Genomic DNA, 26,578 nt, shown 5'->3' with positions numbered 1-26,578 from the left:
GGTATTCTAAAGGATACTACACAGGAATTCTAAAGGATACTACACAGGTATTCTAAAGGATACTACACAGGTATTCTAAATGATACTACACAGGAATTCTAAAGGATACTACACAGGTATTCTAAAGGATACTACACAGGTATTCTAAAGGATACTACACAGGTATTCTAAAGGATTCTAAAGGATACTACACAGGTATTCTAAAGGATACTACACAGGTATTCTAAAGGATACAACACAGGTATTCTAAAGGATACTACACAGGTATTCTAAAGGATTCTAAAGGATACTACACAGGTATTCTAAAGGATTCTAAAGGATACTACACAGGTATTCTAAAGGATTCTAAAGGATACTACACAGGTATTCTAAAGGATTCTAAAGGACACTACACAGGTATTCTAAAGGATTCTAAAGGATACTACACAGGTATTCTAAAGGATTCTAAAGGATACTACACAGGTATTCTAAAGGATACAAAGCCAAATTCAGTCAAGTAGTTTATCTGGGTTCAGTTAGAAGCTTCAAGCTACCGAGACTTTGAGATCGGACATTAACTTTTACAACAGCGTGTACGTGGTTCATTTTTCATGCCGTCTTTTTCTCTCAGGAGGTAGAATACATCTTGGCACAACTCACGGACACAAAATCGAACAGGTGTATGGAGAGATGAAATATTCATATGCCCTCCCCATTTGATGAGAGTGGCGATGACATTCAAAAACACTCCGGCTCGATGAATGTTTACACAGTCTGAAAAGAATTGATCAGTAGGACTGTTGGGCGAGGGAGAGGACGGTGAAATAAAGTGTGTTTTTGCCAAGGCAGATGCTGCAGAAATCAATTTGTCCTTCCAGAGAGAAATGCAGGAAGAGTGAATGATGGAGGGAGAGAGGAAGAGAGGAGAGGAGAGGGAGGGGTAAAGTAATAGAGAGAGAAAGCAGGTAAAGTGTGTGTGTGCATATTGACTCCTGGAACTTGACTGACTTGGAATGATTGGAGAGTGTGTGTGAGCGTGTGTGTGTGTGTGCGTGCGTGTGTGTGAGTGTGTGTGAGCATGCGTGTGTAATAATAAAGTGTTGGGTGTCTCCCAGAGTGTTATTGAGTGTGCTGGTGTAATAGGGCGTGATGACACGTTCGGTGGAGTGGAAGGAGTTCCTAGAAGGAGCGCTCCACACACACACAGTCCTGAAATACTACCATACTGACATATCACACAGGAGTTTTGATTAAGAAAGGAAGCTCTCTCTCTCTCTCTCTCCATCACTTTCTGCCTTGTCCTTCCATCCCTCTCTCCCCTACTTCCTCTTCATCTTTCTCCCTCCCTGTTCCTATTCATCTTTCTCTTTACCCCTCTTCTTCTTCATCATCCCTCCTCCTCTCTCCACCTTCCTCATTTTCTCTCACTAACTTTCTACCTCCCTCTCCCACTCTCCTTTGGCTCCATTAGAATCATCCTCTCTTCTCCTCAGTGCCTCTCCATTGTGATCAGTCCAGTTTCAAAGTCCCCCCCCTCTCCACGTCTCAAGTGGCTCTGGCATCGTTTGAAGTCAATTCCCCAACTAAGTCAAGAGATGTGTGACATTCTGTCTTCCTCCATCTCTCTCTCTCTCTCCATCCTGTTCCCTCTCTTTCTCTTTCACACTCACCCTCCTTTTTCTTTGGTCTAATTTGAGTGGACGAACGGAGGCGAGGCGTTGAGATGGCGTATGGAGATGAGGTGCTAGCTGGCTAATAAAGCCGTCATTTGATGTGTCTGGAGTGTTTGAGTCCGGGCAGCGCTGCCTTTGATCAGGGTTTGATTTGATGGCTTCTTCTCAGGTTCAAGAGAACACAGGGCCGGACCAAGACAGTCACTGCTAGATGGGACACTGTCTGTCTGCATCCCAAATGGTACGCTATTCCCCATGTAGTTCACCATATTCCCCATGGGGCTCTGGTCCAAAGTAGTGCACTATATAGGGAGTAGCGTACCATTTGGGACACAGTTTCTGTCTCCAGTCCCAGGGGGGAGGAAAGTGCAAACTGCAAATGCACTCTTTCTTCTCTTCCCTCTCTTTGTTCTCTCTTTGTTAGTCTGTTAAATTCCCTGCTCTCTAATCTTGTTATCCTGTCTCCTGGGCTCAGTTCTGTCCCTCTTCTCCTCTGGGGCTTTGTCACTATTACTAAGGTGTAACAGCACATAGTGGCTAATATATAGAAGACTTTACTATGTATATATAATATATGCCATTTAGCAGACGCTTTTATCCAAAGCGACTTACAGTCATGTGTGCATACATTCTACGTATGGGTGGTCCCGGGAATCGAACCCACTACCCTGGCGTTACAAGCGCCATGCTCTACCAACTGAGCTACAGAAGGACCAACTATGTGTTCAGGTATTGTTAATAGTGGTTAATGTATGGAAGACTTTACTATGTGTTCAGGTATTGTTAATAGTGGTTAATGTATAGAAGACTTTACTATGTGTTCAGGTATTGTTAACAGTGGTTAATGTATAGAAGACTTTACTATGTGTTCAGGTATTGTTAATAGTGGTTAATGTATAGAAGACTTTACTATGTGTTCAGGTATTGTTAATAGTGGTTAATGTATAGAAGACTTTACTATGTGTTCAGGTATTGTTAATAGTGGCTAATGTATGGAAGACTTTACTATGTGTTCAGGTATTGCTAATAGTGGCTATGTGTTCAGGTATTGTTAATAGTGGTTAATGTATAGAAGACTTTACTATGTGTTCAGGTATTGTTAATAGTGGTTAATGTATAGAAGACTTTACTATGTGTTCAGGTATTGTTAACAGTGGTTAATGTATAGAAGACTTTACTATGTGTTCAGGTATTGTTAATAGTGGTTAATGTATAGAAGACTTTACTATGTGTTCAGGTATTGTTAATAGTGGTTAATGTATAGAATACTTTACTATGTGTTCAAGTATTGCTAATAGTGGCTATGTGTTCAGGTATTGTTAATAGTGGCTAATGTATAGAAGACTTTACTATGTGTTCAGGTATTGTTAATAGTGGTTAATGTATAGAAGACTTTACTGTGTTCAGGTATTGCTTATAGTGGTTAATGTATAGAAGACTTTACTACGTGTTCAGGTATTGTTAACAGTGGTTAATGTATAGAAGACTTTACTATGTGTTCAGGTATTGTTAATAGTGGTTAATGTATAGAAGACTTTACTATGTGTTCAGGTATTGTTAATAGTGGTTAATGTATAGAAGACTTTACTATGTGTTCAGGTATTGTTAACAGTGGTTAATGTATAGAAGACTTTACTATGTGTTCAGGTATTGCTAATAGTGGTTAATGTATAGAAGACTTTACTATGTGTTCAGGTATTGTTAATAGTGGTTAATGTATAGAAGACTTTACTATGTGTTCAGGTATTGTTAATAGTGGTTAATGTATAGAAGACTTTACTATGTGTTCAGGTATTGTTAATAGTGGTTAATGTATAGAAGACTTTACTATGTGTTCAGGTATTGCTAATAGTGGTTAATGTATAGAAGACTTTACTATGTGTTCAGGTATTGTTAATAGTGGTTAATGTATAGAAGACTTTACTATGTGTTCAGGTATTGTTAATAGTGGTTAATGTATAGAAGACTTTACTGTGTTCAAGTATTGCTAATAGTGGTTATTGTATAGAAGACTTTACTGTGTTCAGGTATTGCTAATAGTGGTTAATGTATAGAAGACTTTACTATGTGTTCAGGTATTGCTAATAGTGGTTAATGTATAGAAGACTTTACTATGTGTTCAGGTATTGCTAACAGTGGTTAATGTATAGAAAACTTTACTATGTGTTCAGGTATTGTTAACAGTGGTTAATGTATGGAAGACTTTACTATGTGTTCAGGTATTGCTAACAGTGGTTAATGTATAGAAAACTTTACTATGTGTTCAGGTATTGTTAATAGTGGTTAATGTATAGAAGACTTTACTATGTGTTCAGGTATTGTTAATAGTGGTTAATGTATAGAAGACTTTACTATGTGTTCAGGTATTGTTAATAGTGGTTAATGTATGGAAGACTTTACTATGTGTTCAGGTATTGTTAATAGTGGTTAATGTATGGAAGACTTTACTATGTGTTCAGGTATTGTTAATAGTGGTTAATGTATGGAAGACTTTACTATGTGTTCAGGGTTAATTGTTAATGTGTTCAGGTATGTGGTTAATGTATAGAAGACTTTACTATGTGTTCAGGTATTGTTAATAGTGGTTAATGTATAGAAGACTTTACTATGTGTTCAGGTATTGTTAATAGTGGTTAATGTATAGAAGACTTTACTATGTGTTCAGGTATTGTTAATAGTGGCTAATGTATAGAAGACTTTACTATGTGTTCAGGTATTGTTAATAGTGGCTAATGTATAGAAGACTTTACTATGTGTTCAGGTATTGTTAATAGTGGTTAATGTATAGAAGACTTTACTATGTGTTCAGGTATTGTTAATAGTGGTTAATGTATAGAAGACTTTACTATGTGTTCAGGTATTGTTAATAGTGGTTAATGTATAGAAGACTTTACTATGTGTTCAGGTATTGTTAATAGTGGTTAATGTATAGAAGACTTTACTATGTGTTCAGGTATTGTTAATAGTGGTTAATGTATAGAAGACTTTACTATGTGTTCAGGTATTGTTAATAGTGGTTAATGTATAGAAGACTTTACTATGTGTTCAGGTATTGTTAATAGTGGTTAATGTATAGAAGACTTTACTATGTGTTCAGGTATTGTTAATAGTGGTTAATGTATAGAAGACTTTACTATGTGTTCAGGTATTGTTAATAGTGGTTAATGTATAGAAGACTTTACTATGTGTTCAGGTATTGTTAACAGTGGTTAATGTATAGAAGACTTTACTATGTGTTCAGGTATTGTTAACAGAGCCTTTACATCTGTTAGTGACATATGGTGCTCAGTTAGTTTGAGGGATGAACAGTGTGTGCAGGAGAAGTCTGTGTTGGTTTCTGTGGTGAAGGTTTAGAGGGAGAAGGTGCTGTTTAGCCACGTTTTTTAATTAAAATCCTGGCAATGGAGCTTGTGCATTCGCAACAGGGAATACCCAGTGTGTGCGTGGGTGTGAACGTCTGTGTGTGTGCTGTTGCGTGTTTGTGTGTGCATGTAAGTGTGCGTGTGTGCTGACTCTGGATCCCACTCCGATGAGAAGGACACAGTTCTTCCTGTTTAACTCTCAGGCACACAGATGGAGATGGAGGGGGGCATAATTGTTTTAGTTCCAGGAGGACAATCCTATCCAGCAGAGAAATCTGGAAATGTACTCCTCTCTCTTACGCACACACACGCACACACACACACACACACACACACACACACACACACACACACACACACACACACACACACACACACACACACACACACACACACACACACACACACACACACACACACACACACACACACACACACACACACACACGTGTTATCCATACCGTATTTACTGGCTGAGGTTCTGGACACAGTTGAGTTGTTGACCGAGTTGTAGGCCGTCACCTGCTTGGGGACCAGGGCCATCACAGAGTTATCAGGCACCTGCAGAGAGCGAGAGAGAGCAAGAGAGAGCGAGAGAGAGCGAGCGAGAGCGAGAGGGAGAGCAGAAAGAGACCAGAATGACTAATCACCATCCTCAATGAGTGCATTCTGATTCTGCCAAGTGCATTCTGAATACATAACAATCCCCAATGAAGAGAGATGTGGCACTCAGCCACTAAACCCTGGATCACCATACAAATCACTATCCACACGTCATCATGTGTTTATCCTCCATCTATAACAGCTATGATTGGATGCTCAGGAAGCCTTTGTGATCTAATCAGCCCATACACATATGATTAGTGGTAGTGAACGGGGGCGATGTATATCACTATGTGTGAGATGGGACGTCTCAGCCTTCCATTTCAACAATACCCCTCTTCTGGGGCGAGGGGGGTGTGTGTGTGTGTGTGTGTGTGAGAGAGAGAATGACAGAGAAAGAGAGATGGGCTCCTACTTTTCAACACAACAGAAATGGATTCAATTAACACAACTGGGAGAGGAGCTGATCCCAGCCGTGCACAAACACACGTACATATACACAAACACACACACTCTGCATAATTTCACCAGCGAGCCCCGCCGGCTGAGGCAGGGTTAATTGAAGAAGTGATCTCTTTAATAGAGTGTGTATGGGGAATAGGGGTGCAGGGCTAAGGGTCTCAGGTGTGTGTTTGTGGTTATTATTACATCATAGCATTATTTCACCCGCTCCCCAACCCGCTCCCCAACCCGCTCCCCAACCCGCTCCCCAACCCACTCCCCAACCCGCTCCCCAACCCGCTCCCCAACCTCCCCAACCCGCTCCCCAACCCGCTCCCCAATCCGCTCCCCAACCCGCTCCTGGTGCATAATGTGTTAGTATCATGACAGGCGACACCCATGGGAGGCTCCAGGGAGATTCCACAGGGATCCAACTACCCCCCTCTAACTATACAACATGGTCCCTAAGCAGTAATCCTACATGTTTATTAGTTCATTTAATGGTGTGTGTGTGTGTTTGGGGTTGTAATATTGGGAGGGAGGAGGAGAGGTGGGATGGAATGTGAGATGACAGTTGGGTCCGGGTGGTTTAGGAAGAGGAGGAGGAGAAGAGAGACTGTTGCTCTCATTAAACTGATGGGATGGCCAGATCATATATCAGAGCAATGCTCAGAGTTACAATGTGATTCTCCCTACAGTAAATAATATAATATATACATATATGCTACTTAGCAGATGCTTTATCCAAAGTGACTTACAGTACAGTGAGTACTTTTATTTGAGCAGAAAGGGCATTGAAACATTAGTTTCAACCAAAGGCGAATGGGTTCTATGCTAACTGTACATAGAGGGGATAGAAATAGAATTAGAATAGTTCCTCTATATCTAGGAGGGTGAATGGGTTCTATGCTAACTGTACATAGAGGGGATAGAAATAGAATTAGAATAGTTCCTCTATATCTAGGAGGGTGAATGGGTTCTATGCTAACTGTACATAGGGGGGATAGAAATAGAATTAGAATAGTTCCTCTATATCTAGGAGGGTGAATGGGTTCTATGCTAACTGTACATAGAGGGGATAGAAATAGAATTAGAATAGCTCCTCTATATCTAGGAGGGTGAATGGGTTCTATGCTAACTGTACATAGGGGGATAGAAATAGAATTAGAATAGCTCCTCTATATCTAGGAGGGTGAATGGGTTCTATGCTAACTGTACATAGAGGGGATAGAAATAGAATTAGAATAGCTCCTCTATATCTAGGAGGGTGAATGGGTTCTATGCTAACTGTACATAGAGGGGATAGAAATAGAATTAGAATAGTTCCTCTATATCTAGGAGGGTGAATGGGTTCTATGCTAACTGTACATAGGGGGGATAGAAATAGAATTAGAATAGTTCCTCTATATCTAGGAGGGTGAATGGGTTCTATGCTAACTGTACATAGGGGGGATAGAAATAGAATTAGAATAGTTCCTCTATATCTAGGAGGGTGAATGGGTTCTATGCTAACTGTACATAGGGGGGATAGAAATAGAATTAGAATAGTTCCTCTATATCTAGGAGGGTGAATGGGTCTGTGCTGTATTCATAACAAGCCATTAGGATGACAGTTAGCAGAGTCCATTCAGAGTGCACGTTGATCCCATTCTCTATTCCATATTTCTGTATTCCATTATAACAAGACAGACGTGGGACTTCTGGAGGCTGTCAAGAGGGGAAATCTGTCTGACCAAAGTCGACAGTAATCAATGATATTCATGTTTTACTAGGTCACCAAGACATTCATAATATATAAGTGGGCAATCTCTTCCACTAACGATGGTGTTGTACAAAATCTACGTCATATAAACTGACCTGTTGGACCCAAAGTGAACAAATGACTGATGTAGACAGTAGATAATCTCCACGAGGTAATACATCATTAAAATATAACGTCATCTGATGTTAGTTTGTTAAATGATGAGAGGAACGTTTTGGAGTGGGCTGACTGCGAGTGTGAATCTGCGGGATGTTTCCAGTCCCCCTCCTTTCCTCCTTTCCTCCTTACATCCCTCTCTCCTCCCTCCTCCCTCCTCTCTCTCCTCCCTCCTCCCTCTCCTCCCTCCTCCCTCACTCCCTCTAACAGGCTTTGAGCGTCTGAGTCTGTTTTTTTGTCAAGGAAAACGCACCCTGCCTTCCCCCTCCTTCCCCTCCCCAGCTGAAAACTGAATTAACTTCTGTCTTCATTATCTCATTCCGGTTTCCAATCAGGCTTCTAATCCATTCTACCTCGCTGTCTCGACCACCACACTCACGACATCCCACTCGCCGCCGTGACATTTCATTTAAGCGTCATGCGGGGGGCAGACCCCCCCCCTCCGGAAAGCTCATTTGGAGGGCTGCTGGCTTAGGTGTCCACATTATTTACACCATAAGGAGCAAGAGAGCGTCGCTCCGTTCCTATTTCCACCGGTCCATCATTCCGGCTCGCCAATAAAGGAATGTACCAATCAGCAGGATTTGTCATAATGGGGTTGTCTGTCTGTCTGTCTGTCTGTCCGTTCATGCGAGGTGTACATATGACTGGCTTGTCTGGTGTATGTCCAGGTGAAGGTTTGCGTGTGCGCGCGCGCGTGTGTGTGTGTTTGCATATTTAAAATAGTGTCATGTTGTCCATGTCTGGAATGGAGCTGGACATACTGTATGTGTGTGTTCTGAGCATGTGTCCTCCTATGTTAACGCCTGTGTTCTAGTGTGTAAAACTCCCTATGAATGTGAAGACAGATGGACATCTGAGTGGAGCACATCAGATCTTAACTCCTCTCCTCTGGAGAGATCAGCATGGCGTTACGACCGCCTGCCCTTTGTTGGTCATCTCCCTGCCTTTCATCCACCCTCTCTCCCTCGGCTGATTACTTCTGGGGTGTCTGATCCTCTGTAATGACCTGGAAGTGCTCTGACAGGCCCAGTCTATTACAGGGGTCACAGGTTACCGGGTCAGAGCCAATAAGGCGGAGAGGAGGGAGAAAGTCATGACTACAAAAGCAATAGTCTCTCTACTGATCGTCATCACTGCTGGTTCTACAGGGGGATAGGAGCAATGACAACTGCCCTTTTCCAAATGTTTTCTGAACGGTGTATGGAGGGTATTTTCGGTCCCCCCTATAAGTGTGCTGTAGCTATAGAAATAGAATAAACAGAGTTCACTTCTTCTGAATGACCATTTAGCTTTTCGTGGACAATGCTGTTTTCTATTCTATTATATTCTATTGTCTGAACGAAAGCTGTAATCCTACAATGGAAGATTCAAACACTAAAAACATTGCATCTAGGGTTGCAAAATTCCTGTAAATTTCCCCAAATTCCCCAGTTTTCCAGAAATCCTGGTTGGAAAATTCCTGAAATTACGAGGGAATCCAGAAATCCTCCAACCTGGATTTCTTGGAAAACCTGGGTATTTTGTGAAAGTTACCGAAATGTTGCAACCCTGATTGTACTGTCTAGGGTCCTGATCAACTCTGTACTGTCTAGGGCCCCGATCAACTCTGATTGTACTGTCTAGGGTCCTGATCAACCCTGATTGTACTGTCTAGGGTCCTGATCAACTCTGATTGTACTGTCTAGGGTCCTGATCAACTCTGATTGTACTGTCTAGGGTCCTGATCAACCCTGATTGTACTGTCTAGGGTCCTGATCAACTCTGATTGTACTGTCTAGGGTCCTGATCAACTCTGATTGTACTGTCTAGGGTCCTGATCAACTCTGATTGTACTGTCTAGGGTCCTGATCAACCCTGATTGTACTGTCTAGGGTCCTGATCAACTCTGTACTGTCTAGGGCCCCGATCAACTCTGATTGTACTGTCTAGGGTCCTGATCAACTCTGATTGTACTGTCTAGGGTCCTGATCAACTCTGATTGTACTGTCTAGGGTCCTGATCAACTCTGTACTGTCTAGGGTCCTGATCAACTCTGATTGTACTGTCTAGGGCCCCGATCAACTCTGATTGTACTGTCTAGGGTCCTGATCAACTCTGATTGTACTGTCTAGGGTCCTGATCAACTCTGTACTGTCTAGGGCCCTGATCAACTCTGATTGTACTGTCTAGGGCCCCGATCAACCCTGATTGTACTGTCTAGGGTCCTGATCAACTATGATTGTACTGTCTAGGGTCCTGATCAACTCTGATTGTACTGTCTAGGGCCCCGATCAACTCTGATTGTACTGTCTAGGGTCCTGATCAACTCTGATTGTACTGTCTAGGGTCCTGATCAACTCTGATTGTACTGTCTAGGGTCCTGATCAACTCTGATTGTACTGTCTAGGGTCCTGATCAACTCTGATTGTACTGTCTAGGGTCCTGATCAACCCTGATTGTACTGTCTAGGGTCCTGATCAACCCTGATTGTACTGTCTAGGGTCCTGATCAACCCTGATTGTACTGTCTAGGGTCCTGATCAACCCTGATTGTACTGTCTAGGGTCCTGATCAACCCTGATTGTACTGTCTAGGGTCCTGATCAACCCTGATTGTACTGTCTAGGGTCCTGATCAACTCTGATTGTACTGTCTAGGGTCCTGATCAACTCTGATTGTACTGTCTAGGGTCCTGATCAACTCTGTACTGTCTAGGGTCCTGATCAACGCTGTACTGTCTAGGGCCCTGATCAACTCTGATTGTACTGTCTAGGGTCCTGATCAACTCTGATTGTACTGTCTAGGGTCCTGATCAACTCTGATTGTACTGTCTAGGGCCCTGATCAACTCTGATTGTACTGTCTAGGGCCCTGATCAACTCTGATTGTACTGTCTAGGGCCCTGATCAACTCTGATTGTACTGTCTAGGGTCCTGATCAACTCTGATTGTACTGTCTAGGGTCCTGATCAACTCTGATTGTACTGTCTAGGGCCCCGAACAACCCTGATTGTACCGTCTAGGGCCCCGATCAACTCTGATTGTACTGTCTAGGGCCCCGATCAACTCTGATTGTACTGTCTAGGGTCCTGATCAACTCTGATTGTACTGTCTAGGGTCCTGATCAACTCTGATTGTACTGTCTAGGGTCCTGATCAACTCTGATTGTACTGTCTAGGGTCCTGATCAACTCTGATTGTGTCTACATGAAAGGATGCTGCATCTGAAGACAACAATCACTCAATATATTTTCTACCTTTGTAGGGGATTTCAAACTGAACATCCATTTATGTTTTTACTCTAATGACTGTTTTGAGATCTGAAACCGACTTTGCTCTTTTGCTCAGAACATCAAATCAAAATCAAATCAAACTTTATTTGCCACATGCGCCGAATACAACCAGTGTAGACTTTACTGTTGAAATGCTGACTTACAAGCCCTTAACCAACAGTGTAGACTTTACTGTTGAAATGCTGACTTACAAGCCCTTAACCAACAGTGTAGACTTTACTGTTGAAATGCTGACTTACAAGCCCTTAACCAACAGTGTAGACTTTACTGTTGAAATGCTGACTTACAAGCCCTTAACCAACAGTGTAGACTTTACTGTTGAAATGCTGACTTACAAGCCCTTAACCAACAGTGTAGACTTTACTGTTGAAATGCTGACTTACAAGTCCTTAACCAACAGTGTAGACTTTACTGTTGAAATGCTGACTTACAAGCCCTTAACCAACAGTGTAGACTTTACTGTTGAAATGCTGACTTACCAGCCCTTAACCAACAGTGTAGACTTTACTGTTGAAATGCTGACTTACAAGCCCTTAACCAACAGTGTAGACTTTACTGTTGAAATGCTGACTTACCAGCCCTTAACCAACAGTGTAGACTTTACTGTTGAAATGCTGACTTACAAGCCCTTAACCAACAGTGTAGACTTTACTGTTGAAATGCTGACTTACCAGCCCTGAACCAACAGTGTAGACTTTACTGTTGAAATGCTGACTTACCAGCCCTTAACCAACAGTGTAGACTTTACTGTTGAAATGCTGACTTACAAGCCCTTAACCAACAGTGTAGACTTTACTGTTGAAATGCTGACTTACAAGCCCTTAACCAACAGTGTAGACTTTACTGTTGAAATGCTGACTTACCAGCCCTTAACCAACAGTGTAGACTTTACTGTTGAAATGCTGACTACAAGCCCTTAACCAACAGTGTAGACTTTACTGTTGAAATGCTGACTTACAAGCCCTTAACCAACAGTGTAGACTTTACTGTTGAAATGCTGACTTACAAGCCCTTAACCAACAGTGTAGACTTTACTGTTGAAATGCTGACTTACAAGCCCTTAACCAACAGTGTAGACTTTACTGTTGAAATGCTGACTTACAAGCCCTTAACCAACAGTGTAGACTTTACTGTTGAAATGCTGACTTACCAGCCCTTAACCAACAGTGTAGACTTTACTGTTGAAATGCTGACTTACCAGCCCTTAACCAACAGTGTAGACTTTACTGTTGAAATGCTGACTTACCAGCCCTTAACCAACAGTGTAGACTTTACTGTTGAAATGCTGACTTACAAGCCCTTAACCAACAGTGTAGACTTTACTGTTGAAATGCTGACTTACAAGCCCTTAACCAACAGTGTAGACTTTACTGTTGAAATGCTGACTTACAAGCCCTTAACCAACAGTGTAGACTTTACTGTTGAAATGCTGACTTACAAGCCCTTAACCAACAGTGTAGACTTTACTGTTGAAATGCTGACTTACAAGCCCTTAACCAACAGTGTAGACTTTACTGTTGAAATGCTGACTTACAAGCCCTTAACCAACAGTGTAGACTTTACTGTTGAAATGCTGACTTACAAGCCCTTAACCAACAGTGTAGACTTTACTGTTGAAATGCTGACTTACAAGCCCTTAGCTAACAGTGCAGTTCAAGAAGAGGAAAATATTTACCAAGTAGACTAAAATAAAAAGTCATAATAAAAATGAACACAATAAGAATAACGAGGCTATATACAGGGGGCACTGGTACCGAGTCAGTGTGCAGGGGTAAAGGCTAGTTGAGGTAATATGTACATCTAGGTGGGGGCAAAGTGACTATGCATAGGTAACAATCAAACATTGAGTAGCAGCAGTGTACAAGGGGGGTCAATGTAAATAGATAATTAGGAATTGTTCAGCAGTCTAATGGCTTGGGGGTCGAAGCTGTTGAGGAGCATTTGCTTGGCCCCAGTTATGTACTGGGCCGTTTGCACGACCCTCTGTAGCGCCTTACGGTTAGATGCCGAGCAGTTGCCATACCAGGCGGTGATGCAACCGGTCAGGATGCTCTCGATGGTGCAGCTGTAGAACCTTTTGAGGATCTGGGGGCCCATGCCAAATCTTTTCAGTCTCCTGAGGGGAAAAAGGTTTTGTTGTGCCCTCTTCATGACTGTCTTGGTATGTTAGGACTATGATAGTTTGTTGGTGATGTGGACACAAAGGAACTTGAAACTCTCGACCTGCTCCACTACAACCCCGTCGATGTTAATGAGGGCCTGTTCGGCCCGTCTTTTCCTGTAGTCCACGATCAACTCCTTTGTCTTGCTCACATTGAGGAGAGATGTTGTCCTGGCACCACACTGCCAGTTCTCTGACCTCCTCCCTATAGGCCATCTCATCGTTGTCGGTGATCAATGTTGTGTTGTCAGCAAACTTAATAATATAATATAATAATATATGCCATTTAGCAGACGCTTTTATCCAAAGCGACTTACAGTCATGTGTGCATACATTCTACGCATGGGTGGTCCCGGGGATCGAACCCACTACCCTGGCGTTACAAGCGCCATGCTCTACCAACTGAGCTACAGAGTCGTGTTTGTCCATGCAGTCATGGGTGAACAAGGAATACAGGAGGGGACTAAGTACACACCCCTGAGGGGCCCCAGTGTTAAGGATCAGACTGGCAGACGTATTGTTGCCTACTCTTACCACCTGGGGACGGCCCATCAGGAAGTCCAGGATTTAGTTGCAGTTGGAGGTGTTTAGTCCCAGAGTCCTTAGCTTAGTGATGAGCTTCGTGGGCACTATGGTGTTGAACGTTGAGCTGTAGTCGATGAACAGCATTCTCACATGTTTGTTCCTTTTGTCCAGGTGAGAAAGGGCGGTGTGGAGTGCGATTGAGATTATGTCATCTGTGGATCTGCTGGGGCGGTATGCAAATTGGAGTGGGTCTAGGGTGTCCTGGAGGATGCTGTTGATGTGAGCCATGACCAGCCTTTCAAAGCACTTCCCGGCTACCGACGTGAGTGCCACAAGAGGTAATAATTTAGGCAGGTTACCTCCGCTTCCTTGGGCACAGGGACTATGGTGGTCTACTTGAAACACGTAGGTATTACAGACTCAGTCAGGGAGAGGTTGAAAATGTCAGTGAAGACACTTGACAGTTGGTCTGCGCATTCTTTGACTACACGTCCTGGTAATCCGTCTGGCCCAGCGGCTTTAAAGGTTTTGTTCACATCGGCTACCAAGAGAGTTATCACACAGTCATCCAGAACAGCTGGTGCTCTCGTTCATGCTTCAGTGTTGATTGCCTTGAAGCAAGCATAAAAGGCATTTAGCTCGTCTGGTAGGCTCGCGTCACTGGGCAGCTTGTGTCTGGGTTTCCCTTTGTAGTCCATAATAGTTTCAAGCCCTGCCGCATCCTACGAGCGTCAGAGCTCATAGTAGGATTCAATCTTAATCCTGTATTGATGCTTTGCTTGTTTGATAGTTCGTCTGAGGGCATAGCAGGATTTCTTATAAGCGTCCGGATTAGTCTCCCGCTCCTTGAAAGCGGCAGCTCTAGCCTTTAGCTAGATGAGAATGTTGCCTGTAATCCAGGGCTTCTGGTTGGGATACGTACGTACAGTCACTTTGGGGAGGAAGTCATCAATGCACTTATTGATGAAGCCGATGACTGATGTGGTGTATTCCTCAATGCCATTGGATGAATCGCAAAACATATTCCAGTCTGTGCTAGTAAAACTGTCCTTTAGTGTAGCATCCGCGTCATATGACCACTTCCGTATTGAGCGAGTGACTGATACTTCCTGCTTTAGTTTTTGATTGTAAGCAGGAATCAGGAGGATAGAATTGTGGTCAGATTTGCCAAATGGAGGGCGGGGAAGAGCTTTGTATGCATCTCTGTGTGTGGAGTAAAGGTGGTCTAGGTTTTCTTTTATCCTGGTTGCACATGTGACATGCAGGTAAAAATTTGGTAAAACTGATTTAAGATTGCCTGCAGTCCCCGGCCACTAGGGGCGCTGCTTCTGGGTGAGCATTTTCTTCTTTGCTTATGGCCTTATAGAGTTGGTTGAGAGGGGTCTTAGTGCCAGTTTTACTTTGTGGTGGTAAATAGACGGATATGAATAATACAGATAAGAACTCTATGCATAAAGTACGGTCGAAAGCTTATCATAAGGTACTCTACCTCAGGTGAGCAATACCTTGACTTCTTTAATATAAGACATCGCACACCAGCTGTTGTTGACAAAAAGACACACCCCCACCCCTCGTCTTACCAGAGGTAGCGTCTCTGTTCTGCCGGTGCATGTAAAATCCCGCCAGCTCTATATTGTCCGTTTCTTCGTTCAGCCAAGTCTCAGTGAAACATAACATGTTACAGTTTTTAATGTCCCATTGGATAATCTTAATAATAGGTCATCCATTTTATTTTCTAACGATTGCACGTTCACAAGGAGAATGGAAGCCATTGGGAGTTTACTCGCTCGCCTCCGGCTTCTCAGAAGGATCCCCGATCTGCTCCCACTTTTCCGGCATCTTTTCTTCATGCAAAAGGCGTGGATCTGGGCCTGTTCCATTGAAAGCAGGATTTCCTTCTCGTCAGACTCGTTAAAGGAAAACGTTTCTTCCAGTCCAAGATGAGTAATTGCTTTTCTGATGTCCAGAAGTTATTTCCGGTCATAAGAGATGTAAGCAGCAACATACAGAATAAGTAAAAAAATAAGTTACACAAAATGCAAATAAAATGTAAAAAATTGCACAATTGGTTGGGAGAATGTAAAACAAAATGTTCTTCGGTGCCATGTATTAGTCTATTGGCTGGAGAAATCAACATAGTCCATTTAGAACTGTCAAAGGATGTGCGTGTTCATTCAATAGCTTGGCAGAGGCTTTTAAGCCTGCCAAAACAGAATTCTGCCTCTTCTTCCTCTTCCCTTTGTCTGCGGCCATCACACATTATTGAAACGGACTGATACACAACTCTGAAAAACATTCTGCCTGACTGATCCACCGGCAACATCGGTCCTACGCGTCAACAACCTAAACCAACATGATCGGACACAACACGTGTGCAATACTGTCAGGTTGCGTGCGTAGACATCTTGTGAAGCCTCTAGTCTCTTTGGTACTGTTACTCTTGTAATACTAGTTTAGGTGCTTTCCTACCGTCAACTCTAACTTGCAGAGTTCTAATCAAAGTCTGATTTTTAATGAGTTTCTGTTTCCTTCAGTGTTTGGGGGGGAAATAAATGTGGTAGTGGATAAAGGTGCTGTCTGTCTGTGGAATGGCGGCGTTTGGAAACAGAGACAACAAAGAGAGTGGCTGGTGACTCCTGAACTCAGAAGGCTGGAGGAGCGAGGGAGGAGGGAGGAGGGAGGAGGGAGGCAGGAGATATGGTGAGGCAGGCGGTATAGATAGAATCAGTTAAACAAATAAACAAACTCAAAACACAAATCTCCCTCCGGCTCCGTCTGATGAGATCAGGAGGTCTATTTGAGAAAAGAGCCGTGAGTGGTGTGTGTGTGTGTTTTGCAAAGAGACCTTTACAGGGTAATCTATTTGATGAAACATTTATGAGGTTGAGCCAGCATTTTGACTGGCTGATTAGCTGCAAAAGTTTACCTGGAAATGGAATGACACTCAGGTGGAGTGAGTTTACCTGTGAGTGAGTGTGCAATATGAATTTATCTAGTGTACTGTCTACATTATGGTAGTACCTGGAAGTCAATCATCTCAAACATGTATTTACCTGGAAGTGGATACTCTAATAGTTAGAGCCTAATCTGGACCATCGGTTTACCTCAAACTGAACACTATGCAGCATAATATTTACATGGAAACACGGTGCACCACACTGTATTATACACTATGAGAGGGAATAGTTTAGTTTTGATATTGCAAATACACACTGGAGGGGAAAACAAACTACTTCATTCTATTCATCCATTTTGCTTGTCTCTAACAGGCTTTGTTGGTACACTAGCAAATCACCAGTCCCTTCTGTACAGCGTATTGGGAGTTATCTTCAATCTTCTCCATTACGGATCAGTGTACCCTATAGAAATACAATGAATTATACTTCTACCCTCTCTGTCCTGAGTGAACATGGGTATGACTCCACCTCTAGATATGCATGTCCCTTGTAGTATAGATATGTGTGTTCTAGATAGTGATGCGTGTACCTGGTCGTATAGATATTTGTGTTCTAGATAATGATGTGTGTACCTGGTCGTATAGATATTTGTGTTCTAGATAGAGATGCGTGTACCTGGTCGTATAGATATGTGTGTTCTAGATAGTGATGCGTGTACCTGGTCGTATAGATTTGTGTGTTCTAGATAGTGATGCGTGTACCTGGTTGTATAGATATGTGTGTTCTAGATAGTGATGCATGTAACTGGTCGTAAGTCAGAATGTAGATATGTAAAAAAAAATATATATATATACACACACACACAAACACACACACACACACACCTTTATTTAACTGGGCAAGTCAGTTAATAACAAATTCTTATTTTCAATGACGGCCTTGGAACAGTGGGTTAACTGTTCTAGATAGTGATGCGTGTACCTGGTAGTGAGCAAGCATGTTGAGTCTCTTCCAGTCGCTCTCAATCTTGGTAGAGAGGTCTTCGTCCATCAGGATCGTACGCTGACCTCTGCCCTGGCGCCACTCTGTGAGGGGGCAAAGGTAAAGACAGGTTAGGGCACTACAGGGAGAAAGAGAGATTTATATCCAGCCTGCTCAGAATGACCTTTTCCACAAGATGCAGTGATCACTACGCTCTCTTTTTGTACACTCCTTTGATGTCACACACGCAGGTTGGCATTTATTGTCATGAATCTTTCCCTGTTGGCAGCTCTGTAGAGTCGTCACTGACCGGCACAGCCACAAAGTCATCAAATCTGATTTTATACCTATTTTTACAATATAGCCAGTTTTGACTTTCTAGATGGCCCGTGTAGTGAAGAATTGCTCATTTCTGCCTCCAGGGCAAGATTCATGACAGTGAATGTCAACCTGCGTCACATACACACTGGTTCTGCAGGAGCCATGTATGTCTGGACGGTGGGAAGAGAAGGGGAGTGGCTACAGTGAAACAGATCTGGAGTTCCTGGAATCCTTCCTTTGAGGCCAGCATGAGATTCCCAGGCCACAAAGTAGTGATACCGAGACGTAGAACGAGCGTGACAACGAGTGTTAGTAGCAAGAGAGAACGAGAGGGAGGACAAGAAGAAATAGAGGGAAAAGAAAGGGAGGAAAATTAATCACCCACTCTGCTCTTTGATAGAGAGCGGATCGGGGGCCTTCGCTGGGCCCTCTCGATCGATGGATGTGATTACCACTGCTAGCCAAGGTCCCTACTTCCTCTTTCATCTGTGGCGGGCCCCTGGCCCCCATGCTGAGTGCTCTCCACCATCGACCAGTGCTAAACCCCTGCTGAACTGTCTCTTATTGTCATTTCTGGGAACTAGCTAGGGCAGGAGAAACCACACCACCGCTACCCCATTCAGCTGGACTTTCATTCTCAACTAGAAATACCACACCATTGCACCCTCAGGAGATACCCCACCAAAGCATCCTAAAGAGCAATCCAACCACAGCACCCTTCAAGAGAAACCATACCACCGCACAAACTCGAGATACAACGCCACCCCAAAGACATACGAAATAGCCCACCACCCTCACCACTGTAGAGAAACCCCACCACTGTATTCCCTCACATTATAATGAAAATAAAATATATTGTGGAAAACAAACAAGGAGGTGATATTCTTTTGTTTGCCACACTTGAGTTTATATAAGAATGTGTCACTGTGTCGGTGTTGTTCCCGCCTGGCGTCGGTCACTGTCATCTCCTATTCCAATCACAAATAGACCAACAAAGCAGCAATCACAGGGCAGATGATGAAACACGTCCTAGGAGGGGTGCGGAGAACAACTTTGGCATCAGAAATCTCCAGGAAACACAAAGCCTCCTATTGTTTTCTCTCTCTACTGTACATCTTTCCATCAACATGCAAATGACCTGAGTCTCCAGTTGGGCCAGAGTAAACAAACCAAAGGAAGAGGAGAGAGGGAATTGGAAAAAAGGAGAGGAAAGAAGGGATGAATTTGGAGAAAACCAGAGTAAGATGAGATTGCCCCTGTATCCCAATCCTCCCAGGTCTCTCTGTGTGGAGCCCAGTGTTGTAGATAAAGGCTTTGGGGAGTGGAGGGATTCTAGAACATCGGAGCTCCTACAGTGAAGGTTAAGGTTATTGAGGTGGTGTTGTCATACTGCAGAGCGGGAAGTAGTGAAGGTTATTGAGGTAGTGTTGTCATACTGCAGAGGGGGAAGTAGTGAAGGTTATTGAGGTAGTGTTGTCATACTGCAGAGGGGGAAGTAGTGAAGGTTATTGAGGTAGTGTTGTCATACTGCAGAGGGGGAACCAGTGAAGGTTGTTGAGGTAGTGTTGTCATACTGCAGAGGGGGAACCAGTGAAGGTTGTTGAGGTAGTGTTGTCATACTGCAGAGTGAAGGTTGTTGAGGTAGTGTTGTCATACTGCAGAGGGGGAACCAGTGAAGGTTGTTGAGGTAGTGTTGTTATACTGCAGAGGGGGAACCAGTGAAGGTTGTTGAGGTAGTGTTGTCATACTGCAGAGGGGGAACCAGTGAAGGTTGTTGAGGTGGTGTTGTTATACTGCAGAGGGGGAACCAGTGAAGGTTGTTGAGGTAGTGTTGTCATACTGCAGAGGGGGAACCAGTGAAGGTTGTTGAGGTAGTGTTGTGAGACTGCAGAGGGGGAAGCAGTGAAGGTTGTTGAGGTAGTGTTGTTATACTGCAGAGGGGGAACCAGTGAAGGTTGTTGAGGTAGTGTTGTCATACTGCAGAGGGGGAACCAGTGAAGGTTGTTGAGGTGGTGTTGTTATACTGCAGAGGGGGAACCAGTGAAGGTTGTTGAGGTAGTGTTGTCATACTGCAGAGGGGGAACCAGTGAAGGTTATTGAGGTAGTGTTGTCATACTGCAGAGGGGGGACCAGTGAAGGTTATTGAGGTAGTGTTGTCATACTGCAGAGGGGGAACCAGTGAAGGTTGTTGAGGTAGTGTTGTTATACTGCAGAGTGAAGGTTGTTGAGGGAGTGTTGTTATACTGCAGAGGGGGAAGCAGTGAAGGTTGTTGAGGTAGTGTTGTTATACTGCAGAGTGAAGGTTGTTGAGGTAGTGTTGTCATGCTGCAGAGGGGGAACCAGTGAAGGTTGTTGAGGTGGTGTGGTTATACTGCAGAGGGGGAACCAGTGAAGGTTGTTGAGGTAGTGTTGTTAAACTGCAGAGGGGGAACCAGTGAAGGTTGTTGAGGTAGTGTTGTTATACTGCAGAGGGGGAACCAGTGAAGGTTGTTGAGGTAGTGTTGTTATACTGCAGAGGGGGAACCAGTGAAGGTTGTTGAGGTAGTGTTGTTATACTGCAGAGGGGGAACCAGTGAAGGTTGTTGAGGTAGTGTTGTTATACTGCAGAGGGGGAACCAGTGAAGGTTGTTGATGTAGTGTTGTTATACTGCAGAGGGGGAACCAGTGAAGGTTGTTGAGGTAGTGTTGTTATACTGCAGAGGGGGAACCAGTGAAGGTTGTTGAGGTAGTGTTGTTATACTGCAGAGGGGGAACCAGTGAAGGTTGTTGAGGTAGTGTTGTTATACTGCAGAGGGGGAACCAGTGAAGGTTGTTGAGGTAGTGTTGTCATACTGCAGAGGGGGAACCAGTGAAGGTTGTTGAGGTAGTGTTGTTATACTGCAGAGGGGGAACCAGTGAAGGTTGTTGAGGTAGTGTTGTTATACTGCAGAGGGGGAACCAGTGAAGGTTGTTGAGGTAGTGTTGTTATACTGCAGAGGGGGAAGCAGCACACACATGTACTTGCATACGCATATACATACACACACACACAATTCACTCCCCCCACCCTCACACACGTACCTATACCTCCCCACACACACAAAGCAGGTCTTTCTTGGGTTGGTTCTCACGCCCTGTTCCCTCCTATCGTGCCTCCCTCAGGGGGACCCGGCATGGGGAATTAAAAACAATATCTGGGACAAAAAAACTCTTGTCAAATTTGTTTTCAGGAGAGCCTGCAAGATGGAAACTGAGGATTGTCAATATGGGGGAGGAGGTTGGGGGAAGAGTTTGTCCGGACTAGGGAGGCCCGTTGATCTGTTAGTGGAATCATGCAGAGATGCTTCCTCTCCCTCTGAGTGGACTGTTGCATTCGGTGTAATATCCTTCTACCTATTGTCTTTTATACAAGACATAAATGACACCGCTTCCCTCCTAAAGTACTGCATGTAGTCACAATGCCCCCCAGACGCAGTGACGACACGCAGTGAGTTCCCCCTCAGACTAAATGTCCAATTCTCTATAATAATACTAAACAATAAGACAACACACTGCCCGGTGGGCGCCATGAAACTGCCTGGTGGGCGCCATGAAACTGCCCGGTGGGCGCCATGAAACTGCCCGGTGGGCGCCATGAAACTGCCCGGTGGGCGCCATGAAACTGCCCGGTGGGCGCCATGAAACTGCCCGGTGGGCGCCATGAAACTGCCCGGTGGGCGCCATGAAACTGCCTGGTGGGCGCCATGAAACTGCCCGGTGGGCGCCATGAAACTGCCCGGTGGGCGCCATGAAACTGCCCGGTGGGCGCCATGAAACTGCCCAGTGGGCGCCATGAAACTGCCCGGTGTGCGCCATGAAACTGCCAGGTGGGCGCCATGAAACTGCCAGGCGCCATGAAACTGCCCGGTGGGCGCCATGAAACAATTTCGCAATGGAGCGCTCGCCAAAAACCTAAACCAATCTCTTCACTTATCAGAGAGACATTCCCCCATCACAGCTCCGTATGCCATTATAGATATACTATTACTAAGAAAACACAGGGCCACACACACACACACACACACACACACACACACACACACACACACACACACACACACACACACACACACACACACACACACACACACACACACACACACACACACACACACACACACACACACACACACACACCATCCTGATATGTGAATCCATAAAAAGGCTCGCCACTCACCATCTACCTAGAAAGACCTGACGAAATTGATGGAATACAATCAGGAAATAAAACACACACACACTTAGGCGTGATAGGCCGTGCAGCCGGAAGATGTAGTGCCAGGATGTTGTATTGTGAGACTGAGAGACTTATGTCTTCGTATAGCAGAATGGGATTGTGACCTGTGCTCCCTCTCCGGCCTCTAGGTCACCAGGCTGCTTGTTAGGGCGCACACCTGTCACCATCGTTACGCGCACCGTCAGACTCACCTGGACTCCATCACTTCCCTGATTACCTTCCCTATATATGTCACTCCCTTTGGTTCCTTCCCTATATATATGTCACTCCCTTTGGTTCCTTCCCTATATATATGTCACTCCCTTTGGTACCTTCCCTATATATATGTCACTCCCTTTGGTTCCTTCCCTATATATATGTCACTCCCTTTGGTTCCTTCCCTATATATATGTCACTCCCTTTGTTTTCCTTCCCCCTTTATATATGTCACTCCCTTTGGTTCCTTCCCTATATATATGTCACTCCCCTTTGTTTCCTTCCCCCTATATATATGTCACTCCCTTTGGTTCCTTCCCTATATATATGTCCTTCCCCCTATATATATGTCACTCCCTTTGGTACCTTCCCTATATATATGTCACTCCCTTTGGTTCCTTCCCTATATATATGTCACTCCCTTTGGTTCCTTCCCTATATATATGTCACTCCCTTTGGTTCCTTCCCTATATATATGTCACTCCCTTTGGTTCCTTCCCTATATATATGTCACTCCCTTTGGTTCCTTCTCTATATATATGTCACTCCCTTTGGTTCCTTCCCTATATATATGTCACTCCCTTTGGTTCCTTCCCCAGGCATCATTGTTTCTGTTCCAGTTTCATGTCTGTTCTGTTCGTGTTTTCTTGTTTAGTATTATGTTCCATGTATTGTTTTAGACACACACTCCCTGAACTTGCTTCCCGACTCTCAGCTCACTCGTTACAGGGACGTACAGGGGGAGCAGATCACCACTCCTCACTACTACAAACAGAGACAATTAGTCATCTTATAACACCATTAGGAAATAACCTTGGTGAATAAAATGACAACCCAGTCTACTGAGAACAGGAAGTAAGAAAGAATGAGAGAAGAAGAGAAAGCTGGAGTGAAAGAAAAGAAGGCCGATCTCTTCGAAAGTTTCACAGAAAAAAAAATAAGATTGAGGAGGTTTGGGGATCTGAGAGCCTCTCCATTGATTACTTGATCAATCATGTGAGTCAGAGTGTGGTCAACAGGACTGGATCGATGGGGAGTCGGAGAGGGAAGAGAACAATCACACAGCACCAGACAGGAGCCAGAGAGAGGTCTGCTGGACTCAACTCTCCTGAGATCTATGGAGGGAGGCTGGTGTTGAGTCCCTCTGAACACTACTGTAATTTGAAGAAGAAGTCTTGAGAATCAATGGGTGTAGATCACAGGTGTCAAACTCATTCCACGGAGGGCCGAGTGGCTGCGAGTTTCTCGCTCCTCCCTTGTACCGGATTGATGAATTAAGGTCACTAATTAGTAAGGAACTCCCCTCACCTGGTTGTCTAAGACTTAATTGAAAGGAGAAATCAAAAAGCAGCAGACACTAAGCCCTCTGTGGAATGAGTTTAACATCCCTGGTGTGGAGGAACACGAGAACTCTCACAATGGCCTCCACATGTTCAATGACTGAAGACTCATCAACACCGATTTGTCCACGTGATGGAAAAATAACTCAATGTTCGTCAATTAAAAACAGAAAATACAATATATATTTGCAATAATAATTCCAGGTGTTAACCTTTTCAACTCCAGGGAACATTTTCTCCATTTGTACCCGTATATGGTTGCTGTAGAAAAAGGGGCTCATTGACTGATCAGACTTGTATTCACCCGAACGGATTTCCAATAAGAAATGTTTTGGTTTTCCATTGCATAACATTTAGCTACAGAGTGCCCTAATGAACGGGGATCCTACCTAGGTCCATGTCAGAGGCCTTCTGTCGGTGGGAGTGGGGAACGTTCTTGTATATGGCGTCCAGGATCTTTTCCTTCACCTGGCTGATGGAGTCACAGTTCAACACCTTCACCTGGATCTCAGGGCTCTTCTCATTGTCCGGGTGGATGCAGTTCACCACCTGTAGAGAACAGGGACAAGACCTGGAGTTATACACCTGCTATTACAATAGGAGAACAGTTCACCACCTGTAGAGAACAGGGACAAGACCTGGAGTTATACACCTGCTATTACAATAGGAGAACAGTTCACCACCTGTAGAGAACAGGGACAAGACCTGGAGTTATACACCTGCTATTCCAATAGGAGAACAGTTCACCACCTGTAGAGAACAGGGACAAGACCTGGAGTTATACACCTGCTATTACAATAGGAGAACAGTTCACCACCTGTAGAGAACAGGCACAAGACCTGGAGTTATACACCTGCTATTACAATAGGAGAACAGTTCACCACCTGTAGAGAACAGGGACAAGACCTGGAGTTATACACCTGCTATTACAATAGGAGAACAGTTCACCACCTGTAGAGAACAGGGACAAGACCTGGAGTTATACACCTGCTATTACAATAGGAGAACAGTTCACCACCTGTAGAGAACAGGGACAAGACCTGGAGTTATACACCTGCTATTACAATAGGAGAACAGTTCACCACCTGTAGAGAACAGGGACAAGACCTGGAGTTATACACCTGCTATTACAATAGGAGAACAGTTCACCACCTGTAGAGAACAGGGACAAGACCTGGAGTTATACACCTGCTATTACAATAGGAGTACAGTTCACCACCTGTAGAGAACAGGGACAAGACCTGGAGTTATACACCTGCTATTACAATAGGAGAACAGTTCACCACCTGTAGAGAACAGGGACAAGACCTGGAGTTATACACCTGCTATTACAATAGGAGAACAGTTCACCACCTGTAGAGAACAGGGACAAGACCTGGAGTTATACACCTGCTATTACAATAGGAGAACAGTTCACCACCTGTAGAGAACAGGGACAAGACCTGGAGTTATACACCTGCTATTACAATAGGAGAACAGTTCACCACCTGTAGAGAACTGGGACAAGACCTGGAGTTATACACCTGCTATTACAATAGGAGAACAGTTCACCACCTGTAGAGAACAGGGACAAGACCTGGAGTTATACACCTGCTATTACAATAGGAGAACAGTTCACCACCTGTAGAGAACAGGGACAAGACCTGGAGTTATACACCTGCTATTCCAATAGGAGAACAGTTCACCACCTGTAGAGAACTGGGACAAGACCTGGAGTTATACACCTGCTATTACAATAGGAGAACAGTTCACCACCTGTAGAGAACAGGGACAAGACCTGGAGTTATACACCTGCTATTACAATAGGAGAACAGTTCACCACCTGTAGAGAACAGGGACAAGACCTGGAGTTATACACCTGCTATTACAATAGGAGAACAGTTCACCACCTGTAGAGAACAGGGACAAGACCTGGAGTTATACACCTGCTATTACAATAGGAGAACAGTTCACCACCTGTAGAGAACAGGGACAAGACCTGGAGTTATACACCTGCTATTACAATAGGAGTACAGTTCACCACCTGTAGAGAACAGGGACAAGACCTGGAGTTATACACCTGCTATTACAATAGGAGAACAGTTCACCACCTGTAGAGAACAGGGACAAGACCTGGAGTTATACACCTGCTATTCCAATAGGAGAACAGTTCACCACCTGTAGAGAACAGGGACAAGACCTGGAGTTATACACCTGCTATTACAATAGGAGTACAGTTCACCACCTGTAGAGAACAGGGACAAGACCTGGAGTTATACACCTGCTATTACAATAGGAGAACAGTTCACCACCTGTAGAGAACAGGGACATGTATTTTTTCTATAGAATAGAGAATGACATCAGGAGTTGATGGGATTCAGGTATGCTGTGTCTCGGTTGATAATTATATTGGAGATGGAGACACATTCTGTGGGATGACAATAATTCAACTCTGGCGTGGTCGTTGGATATCAGGTTTGAAAGAGGCCATTCTGTATGTGTCAAGTCTGGTGAAAGTCTTTCCTGTAATAGAAATGGGTATTCAGAGAAACTGGCCTCCCAGGGGGGCCAGTCTGACACGGCATGGCTACCTTGAGTCGATGAGTGGTTAACAAGCTAATTATTATCGCACGGTTATTATCATTCACAGTGAATACATCAGCCATCATCATCAGCAT

General features: G+C 44.0%; 1 protein-coding gene across 1 annotated transcript in view; it reads right to left on the bottom strand.

The window, feature by feature from the left end:
• The window catches only part of LOC118382586 (plexin-A4), a gene marked incomplete at its 5' end in the record, with an annotated part of 146,250 nt that overhangs the window by 39,283 nt on the left and 80,389 nt on the right, over nucleotides 1–26,578 (bottom strand). Inside the window, 3 exons of the mRNA XM_052515457.1 lie at nucleotides 5,476–5,575; nucleotides 17,811–17,914; nucleotides 24,311–24,470. Coding sequence (XP_052371417.1) covers nucleotides 5,476–5,575; nucleotides 17,811–17,914; nucleotides 24,311–24,470 — 364 coding nt within the window. The remainder of the gene's footprint in view (nucleotides 1–5,475; nucleotides 5,576–17,810; nucleotides 17,915–24,310; nucleotides 24,471–26,578) is intronic.

Source organism: Oncorhynchus keta, unplaced genomic scaffold, assembly GCF_023373465.1.
Source record: "Oncorhynchus keta strain PuntledgeMale-10-30-2019 unplaced genomic scaffold, Oket_V2 Un_scaffold_25965_pilon_pilon, whole genome shotgun sequence".
Lineage (NCBI taxonomy): Eukaryota > Metazoa > Chordata > Actinopteri > Salmoniformes > Salmonidae > Oncorhynchus > Oncorhynchus keta.
The sequence above is the reverse complement of the archived record's forward strand: the minus strand, read 5'-3'. Positions and strand labels throughout refer to the sequence as shown.